Source organism: Pteropus vampyrus, unplaced genomic scaffold (genome assembly GCF_000151845.1).
Source record: "Pteropus vampyrus isolate Shadow unplaced genomic scaffold, Pvam_2.0 Scaffold1, whole genome shotgun sequence".
Lineage (NCBI taxonomy): Eukaryota > Metazoa > Chordata > Mammalia > Chiroptera > Pteropodidae > Pteropus > Pteropus vampyrus.
In genome coordinates, this window is record NW_011888782.1 from 24408211 (window position 1) to 24417622 (window position 9412).

Here is a 9412-nt window from a genome sequence, read left to right on the forward strand (position 1 = left end):
TAAATATTACATTTCTGTAATCTAAAAATAAGAATTTTTTAAAAAATACTAAAATGTAATAAATTGGTGTGATTTTTCTCTTTTCATTCCTTTATTCTTTTAGTTGATGGAGGCTCATGCCAGTAGAGACAGAGTCATAAAAAATTGTATAGCTCAGACTTCATCAGTAGTAAAACACCTCCGAGAAGAAAGAGAAAAGAATTTGGACGATTTAACGTTATTAAAACAACTTAGAAAAGAACAGACAAAGGTAAGTTGCATAAGGTTGACATTTCTGAGTCATAGTGTTTCCAAACTTAGCCTTAAAAATAAAGGCAGTTTTTAATATGGAAAATTTACAGTAAGGATGGTCATTACTTTAAAAAAAATGACCAAGAGATTAAAACTTCATTTTTAGTGGACTTTATTTTGTATTTGGGAATATCCAATGATAAATTAATGAACAGTATAACAGCTTTAGCTGAAAGAAGCATGTAATCACATTTTATTTTCATTCCTTTATATATTCTTCTGTTAAAGATAAAAGGAGTCATACAGACCAACACCACATCAGAATACCTGAAGAAATCACATCTATAGCTAATTTTTGAGGCTTGACTTAAGAAGAAACATTTTAAAAATATATTTACATTTTGAAAGTAATTACCTCTGGTTTTATCTGTAGAAATCTGCAGAAATATAATACGGATAATTAACTTCAGGATATTACCCTCTTGAGCCATAAAAAAATAATACAATTTAATATAACCAGATAGACTAGAACCTCATAATTTATTTCCCTTCTGTGGAGAAGTTGCTGTGGGTCTTTGGCTCTTTTGGACACTCCTTTGTTTCTGCTTCATCTCCCATCCTTGCAGCTTTTGCTTTTAACCCATTTCCCACTTAGAAAATATAAGTTCAACTTGCTGCCATTGTTAATTTAATTTTACATAAACAAGCTCTTTGAGGCTGCAGCAAATCCGACTGGTTTTCAATGTGAAAATAAAATATAAAAACTGTTCTTGGAGTTATTTCTAAACAACTTGGCTCTAATCCTAATGTAACAGAAACGTATACATAAATCGGATTCATCAAATGAATCTTCGGCTGACAGCTGTTCCAGAACGATGTTAACATCATGCGTAGGAATGCTACGTTTTCTAGGATTTGACATTTTCAGCTATCAAGAATTACTATATTTTGTAAATGGAAATGTCACTGCTAAAAGCAGAATGCTATAAAAAGAATTATGTCATTTGTTTCCAAAGACCATTGCTATTACTAGAGTGATGCAAAAATAATAATAAAAGTGAGATATTTTGTGGCAGACTTTGGAGGTAAGGTATAACTGTAATCCTCAAGTTATCTCGGGGTAAACGTTGCAGCCGCAGGCGCCACCGATGAGTATTCTCAGGGCAAATGGGAAATGGGTTAAGAAAACAGCAAATAGCCACTGGGTAATATGTTAGAGGAAGCTTTATTTTCCAAAGTCAGCTATAATGTAAATATAGTATTTAATACATAGTTAATAAAGCAGAACTGTTTCTTTATAATCTTTAAATGTGACATGTCAAAAAACAGTCGAAATATATATATACTGTATTTTATCATGTGGAATGCATTGTTGTCTTTTGGTGGGGGCTGCTTAAGCGGAAACTATTTTTTTTGATATAATTTTAAACTTTCAGAAAAGTTGCAAGAATAGTACAAAGAATTCCCATGAACTCCTTACCTGTTTTCACCTATTGTTTACATTTTGCTCCACCTGCTTTGCAATTCATTCTTTTCACCCTTCCTTCTCCCTGTTTTACCCTCCCTTTTTCCCAATCTGCATCCCCTACCTTTTCCCCACATACACAGTTTTGTCCCTGAACCGTTCTGAGAGTATATCAGGTACATTGTACCCCTTTAGGCCTACATACACTGATTATTTCCTAACAACAGAGGCTTTTTCTTATGCGAATCAAAAAATCACTATTAGCAAATAAAGTCAAACAAAGAATAAACTGACTCTTGTTAGTGGAGAGCAAAGTTCAAAAATCAGTGAGTGTTTGGGGAGTGATCATGTTACACAGTTTGGTCCGCCCTCAGTTCTGTCCTATGCCTTTAGGGCCCAGAGAGAATCACCAGGATGACCACTGCAAGTTTTAGAAACCAGTCGGTGAGTTAGGAAAGGTCACTTTCTAGCCTGATATTGTATAGGACTAGAGGGTAACCATGAATAGTAACTACTTAAGCAAATAAGGAAACTTGAATCTTGTTTTTATTTTCAAGTTTGCTGGAATCAGAAAGAGGCAGCTCTTAGGAGATATTCCAGTTCTACCTCTTCATTTTCTGTATGAGGAAGCTGAGGCTCAGAGATACTGACACCCCGAGTCACAAGCTAGTAAGTGGTAGAAGTGGAAATTTAACCCATATTTTCTAACTCTTGATCTAGTCAGTGTTTTTACATTAAGTTGGGACTGATAGTTTACTTGTGATTACTTTAATGAACATATTTTATTTATGTACAGAAACACTAGTCTAAAAGTCCCCAGTTCTTTACCTGAATCCTTAACTCAGAAAAAGCATATTCCTTGCTGGAACTGTAATAACTACTGTCACCTATTGGTGGCCTTTGAGAGGAAGTTTACCCGTTTAAGACCCAGAGCCTCAAAAACAGTCAACTCAAAGGTAGCATTATATTGGTGGCATTGAAACTATATAAGAAGTTGGCTGTAATATGTGCAGTATTCAAGTACAGAAAAAACATGGATTATAAAGGCAGACTGCTCTAAGGAAATAAATGCCATTTACCACTTTATGGCTTTATAATCTTGCAAATTAATTGATCTGAAACTTCCGATTTTCAGTTTATAAAATGGAGTTGATATTTAATAACTTATGTTTTCTTTTTTGGTGAGGATTAAATGATACAATATATGTAAGAGGTAGCATGTTGGCTAATACAAGGTAGCAGTTTCTTTCCTTTCCTTTTTGAGTCTCTGGGACTCCATATTTGTTACATTAATCTTTTTCACAGCATCCCCCAACCATTGGTTTCCTCCATTTGTTTAACCACTACTTAAGAGGATGAAGGATTCATGATCTTCTGTGGTAGTGTATTTCCTTTTTGGACAGTTGTAATGGTTGACAGATTTTCTCATATATTGTGAAAATCTGCCTCCTTAATATTCCCTCTGGAGATATATAGGATAGGTCTAAACGCATTCCTGCAAGACATCCCTTGAAATATTTGAAAGCAATTATGAAGACTGTCTTAGTGACATGTTGTTTGAAGTTACTTCTTTGGCCATCAGTCCAGACTTTGACAGACTAGTGATGCTTTAATGATTTCTGGTCTATAGCTGATTAAGATATGAACCTGAATTTGCTTTAGTGTCAGTAGATAGGCTTCTTCAGGCTTGTTGCTGCTCAACTGTCCAGCACCAGTCCTCAGAAAGGCAGACCTTACCCTTGTTCCACAGTTTCAGTCCTATGTACCTGCCTACCCTCTGATACCAGTTCTTGAGTCTAGGAAGGGAGTTTACAAGGAGCCATTGGATTAGTACCAAGTTCCAGTCTTATTAGTGTTAACATGCAAATCTCTCAAACCTCCTGCCTGAGCTATTCATGTTGGTCAGGTTCTTTGGCCTGGGTCCCCAACTCATGGTTGCTCACATCTTGTCTAGCACCCTGGCATTTTGTCCCCAATCTCCTGGCCTGAGTCTTGACCTTGGCCCGAGGAAATCATCCTGTTTTTAACCTCTTGGCTAAACCTGTAGCTCGTTTTTCCTCTTAATTTTCCCAAACGTTTTTAAGCCCTCTTCGTGGAATTGCTAGCTTTATACCTTTCAAGTCTCTCTGACCAGACGTGACAGAGTACGATGAGCCCTGCCATCTGGGCCTAGCAATGAAATTGGTTACTTTTATGATTAGGTTGGCAATTATAAAGAAAATTAGAAAGACTTCAGCATTTTTAGCCTCAGACCTCTGGCGCTATATGTTCAAGATGTGGAAAATCATGCCTTTCATGATCACTTGGGCCTTATATATTCTTCTTCCCCTCTGTTTTTCTTCTGATTCTTTTTTCTTAATCCAGATCAGATTGCCACCTCTTCATCCTCCTTTTTATTTATACTATATTTGCAAATCTGTATTTTAGGGTCAATAACTAGACCTGGAATTATTGAGTTCAAGGACATGTGAATTTACATTTTTGATAAATCTTACCAAATTGCTCTTTATACAGGTTACAACAATTTATTCTACTAAAAATCTGTGTGAGTGTATCTTTTCCTTCATCCTCACTATTATTAGGTTTATCAGACTATCAGACTTCTTAGTTTAAAAATTTTTTGTTGTCGAATGGCTCAATTTGCATTTCTTTATTCATGAGTAAGATTATGCATTTAAACATGTTTATTGGCCATTTTTATTTCTTCTGTGAACTACCTACGCATTTTTTTTAAGCTCTCAAGGTTGTTATACATGCAGCAAAGCTTGAGAACCACCAGCTTTGTAAGACTTAACAATTGATTAGTTATGGTGAGAATGGGCTAGGTCAAAGAAAGTTCCGAAATCTAGCTTAGGTAATACCATTGACAAAGAATGCAGAAGCAGGGGCTGGTTTTGATGGGAAAACATTATAAAGTTTGATTTTAGTTATTTTATTTAAATTTTCATAACTTCAATTTGTTTTTTCTTTCTTGCAGTTGAAATGGATGCAGTCAGAACTAAATGTCGAAGAAGTGGTAAATGACAGGAGCTGGAAGGTATAAAATACTATTTATTTGTTCTTAGAAGTAGAAGGGAAAATGAATTAACAAAGGGAAACCAAGGGAGGGGGAGTAATGAGTGCCTGGGGCTGTTAATAGAATCCTCATTTATAAGCAACTGAGAATTTTAACTTTTTGAGAGGGGTAGATATGGTTGCATCCAGATAGAGCCATCTTATAAAAATTAGCTTTTCATTATAGTAGAATTGTATGGTCTATAATGGTATCAGAGTTGGAGACATTTTGTATGGTTCCTATTACTAATTATGGGCATATTTGATATTTAGAGGTTTTTACTCTAGTTAACAGAGTCTTCACTGAGGTTATTTGTTAAAAGTAGCCTTTCTGAGCCCAGTTACTTTTCATAAATGTTCATATCATTAGCTACCTTTCACAGTTGCTTGTTTTCTAACATTTGATCATGAAACTTTTTTGTACATAGCTTTGTTATTATCTGATAATAGGGTTTTTTATGGCTTCTAGATTCACATGCTGCTTATTACCACCTGCATGGTTCTAATTAGGAATTAGATTGGGGGACCAGGACTCCGGGACTGACTTTACATGTAGTCAAAAATCACAAAATTCCAACTTTAGTTTTCTGAAAGGGTATATCTATATACCCTATCTAAAACTTTAATGATTTTTAAAGGGCAAAATCTATTAAATCTGAAAGAACAAACTGAAAATTCTATTTTATCATTTGAAAATAACTGACAGAATGGGTTTAAATCCAGAGAGAGGTTAACTGAACTGAAAACTAGAATGTACCATCATACAGAGCCATGAATAAATTGCAAAATACAAATTGATTTTCTTTTCTTTATCACATTTCTTTATCCTATCCTTTTGCCAAGATTTCCTAGTCCTGTCCTTTCCACCAACGTTATAAGGTGTTTGCTACTGGAAAGATTTGGGCAATATTCGTCCATTTAAATTCTCTGGAGAGATAATATTTACATTTGGGATGGGATGGGAGAGGGGTACAGTGAATAACTGGTTCGAGAAATCCACTGCAGAGATTGATGTATGTAAAATGTATTGTAGTGGAAAGAATGACATATTTTTGGATTCGATAATAGTTTTAAAGAAAATATACTCTGTCCATTTCACAGAAAATGAGATTCCCTACTTGTTCTAAAAAGAAAATATAGCTATGGTGCAGTAGGCCAGCAAAAGTGGTTAGGAAGTCATTTAGGGAGAGGATTTAGAGCTCAGCTAAGTTGTGTATATCATCCCAACCAGTACATCAAGGCCACTAATCTGAAGCCTCCCCTAGTCTGAGCATTGGGAATGTCAGGAAGCTCAGGCTGGGGACTGACATGAGATGAACTAAAGATGAAAGGGCCAGAAAGAATCTATATAATTTCTACGTTTTCTTTTAATTGTGTGATACATGTCAAGGATTATGTAACATGTAGAATTTAAAGATTGTTAATAAGCATTCATGTATTTACCACCCAGCTTAAGAAACTGATTAATACTAGTACCTTCAAAGCTCAGTATATAGATTTTGCTTTTATTTTATGAGAGTCCACAGTGACTAAATTTTTTTTTAAACCTGAAAGATGATTTATTTCTTATATTAATGAAGTATGAAGGTATCAAAATTCTTTCGATTATGTCCTCTTGAACCATGCCAAATTCTTTTAGACTTTTATATTTTTTTAAAAAATTTGGACACCTAAAATTTTAGACACATGATTAAAAGGGTTTTTCTTTTAAAAAAATATTAAAGGATATTCAGTAAAAATTCTACTTGTCATCTCTTTCAGGTACTTTCTTTCCCTTTGATATATGCTTTCAGATATTTGCACTTTTTTAAATTTTATGTGTGTATACACACAGACTTCCCCCTTTGTCACACTAATGGAAGTGTACTATTCACACTGTTCACACTGTTTTTTTCCCCTTAATAGATCTTGGAGATCTTTTTAAATCAGAACATTAAGAACTTCCTTATCCTTTTTTATGCTTGCATTATATTCCATCGAAGGCTGTATCAATTTTTTTTAACACAATCTCATATTAACAGACAGTCATAGAACATTTTTTAAACATTTATGACATGTTATTTGTTTAGATTTTTAGGGGGCACAATAAATAGAAAAAAATTATATAAATTTACATAATTTAGCAAAAGATTGGTCTCCTTTCAAGAGTACTTATAAGAAGGATCAGGCACTCATGTAGAAAACCACAACAGATATCTAAATAAGATTTATGTTATTTAAAAAGAGGGAAAAGTTTAATCTTAAATTTATGTAGATATTTTTGTCTGTCTAAATAGGTCCAGAGCATGGAACTGAAATGTTTGTTAGTTACTAAATAAGCTAGCTTGTGATGAGTTTTTTCCTTGAATAATTTAAATTTTATTAAGATATTAAAATTATCTTTTAAATGGATCAAAGCTTTCTGTGCTCTTAGCACCTGGTAACTCAGTTTGAACTGGTGAGGAAACTGTTTCCTAAAATTGTTGACTTTTGACAAAAACGATTATGTCCACTTGAACCATGCCAAATTTAATTTAGTTCCAGGCCTGATTTATACAGGATAATTCATTGACTTATTTCTGTTTAAATATCTTAGGTATTTAATGAACGCTGCCGAATTCACTTCAAGCCTCCAAAGAATGAATAAAAAGATGTTTTTTAAAAAAAGACTGGGTCATCTCATAAGAGCTAAGCATGACAGACATCAACAAGGCGGGCTTCCTAAGATGATTTCTGAGCCAACAGTCCAAGACCTTTTGTTGATTTCAGCCTCACTTAGCCACCTCAAGTATAAGTAATTCTAATAATTATGGAGAAATCAACTGCAATTTTATACCGATTCTGTAAAAAAAAATGTTTTGTAACTATTAAAATAATTTTCTGACTCAGTGTATATATTTATTTGCTTATTTTCTAAGTTGAGACAGTAAGTTCTTGTAAGAGAATCTGAACACAATTTTAGTCTGATTTTATTTGTATTATACCTTTTTTCTATATTTACACATTTATGGGCATGAACATGGACCTTTTTTAGTCCCTGATGATTTTATCCCTTTGTCCGAGATTATTGCTCTTAAGTAAGAGACCAGTGTTATGGGCTGGATACTGTCCAAGGAAACTCTTGTTTTCATACGCAGAAACTAATTTTAGGTGAAATTTTTTTTCCTAGACAGTGTTTCCATGGACAATGAAAAGGAAAGCAGTAAAATGCAGAAAAGAGAAAGGCAGAGGAGGGGTTGCACAATAGGATTCAAATGAGTCAGTAAAAAACTAATATCAAGATTTGGTCATTGCAAAAAAGCACTTTCTAGTTTAGGATAATTATATTAGTTTCCAATTGCTGCCTAACAAATTACCACAATTTAGCAGCTTACTTGTTTATTTTTCAGTTTTGTAGGTCAAAAGTCCAGTTGTCTAGATTGGCGTCTGAAGTCAGCCAGGCTGGCCTTTTGTCTGGAGTCTCTAGGGGAAGACTCTGCTTCCAGCCACCTTCAATTTGTTGACTAAATTCATATGCTTGTGCTATACGAGACTGAAGTCCCCATTTCCTTGCTAGCTGTCATGGGCCACTTTAAGCTCTTGGAAGCCACCCACAATTCTTGTTCTCTCTTCAAGCTAGCAACAGTAAAGTGAATCCTTTCCATTCTTGGAATCTGACTTCTTTTTCTGCTATCAGCTATACAAATTGGTTTTCAGGGGTTTGTGATTAGCCTAGGCCTACCATGATAATCTTCATTAACTCAGAGTCAGCTGATTATAACCTTAATTACATCTGCAGATCCCTTTTGCCAGATAATGTAACATCACAGATATAATGTCTCACATTCATAGTCTGAAGGGTTAGAGTGGGACATCTTGGAGAGCCATTTTAGGATTCTGCCTGCCACGATTTGTACGTAAGCCACCTGTCTCTGGCACAGTTGGATTGGCCAACTGGGTCGCGGATAGGCCCATGTGTTCAGTACGTTGACTGTCAGATTATGCACTTGGAAGTGAACAATTAAAGTAAAACTACTGAGCACTTGCTAAAGGTCAGATACTATATTAGTTGGGGATATCGATAAACAAGACCTATTTCTGTGGAGATTATAATCTAGTCTCAACAAGAAAAATTTTCTATGGCTGGCAGTAAAAATTTTTGATAGGACTTACCTATTAATGAATGGTGCCTGACAGAAAGTTGATGTTTAATAATTAGACGTGTAAAAAGCAAGATAAGACTCAGCAAAGGTCTTCCTGATGCTCAGGAGGGATTCAGAAACAGTCCTTGGAAAGGATTTATAACAGCCTTTCCACAATTTGGGGTCTGCTAAAATACTAGCTACCTTATCCAATTAGGTTACGATGCCTGAATCATTCCAATGTAACAAAAAGTGTGCGGTTATGGCAATGTGGAGTGATTTGGTATAAATGAATAGGTATGTTTCATTTGTGAAGAGAGATGGCGAATTGCTCTTGAAAGTTTATTTGCCTGCTGAAGCAAAGTCTTGCATGTAATTGCTGCCTTAACAATTTGATTTCTTTTTTTTTCTTGAAGAATAGGTTGGAGTTAGTGAAAAAGGGAAAGAAACAATATAAAAGTTCAAAGATGAGTTTGGCTCTTCCTTGGCAAGACAGAAGATAGCCATAGAAGAAACACTGATAATAATCAATTTGTAAATTTTAACATATTTGAATGCCTTC

At 34.7% G+C, this 9412-nt stretch overlaps 1 protein-coding gene across 2 annotated transcripts in view; it reads left to right on the plus strand.

Annotated features, from left to right (window-relative positions):
• The window catches only part of CCDC58 (coiled-coil domain containing 58), a 23269-nt gene extending 15647 nt beyond the window's left edge, over positions 1–7622 (plus strand). For both annotated transcript variants that reach the window (XM_011370814.2, XM_023521281.1), the window contains 2 exons: positions 4674–4733; positions 7326–7622. In XM_011370814.2, the coding sequence (XP_011369116.1) occupies positions 4674–4733; positions 7326–7376 (111 nt within the window). In that variant the 3' untranslated portion in view covers positions 7377–7622. The remainder of the gene's footprint in view (positions 1–4673; positions 4734–7325) is intronic.
• The last annotated feature ends 1790 nt before the right edge of the window (positions 7623–9412 follow it).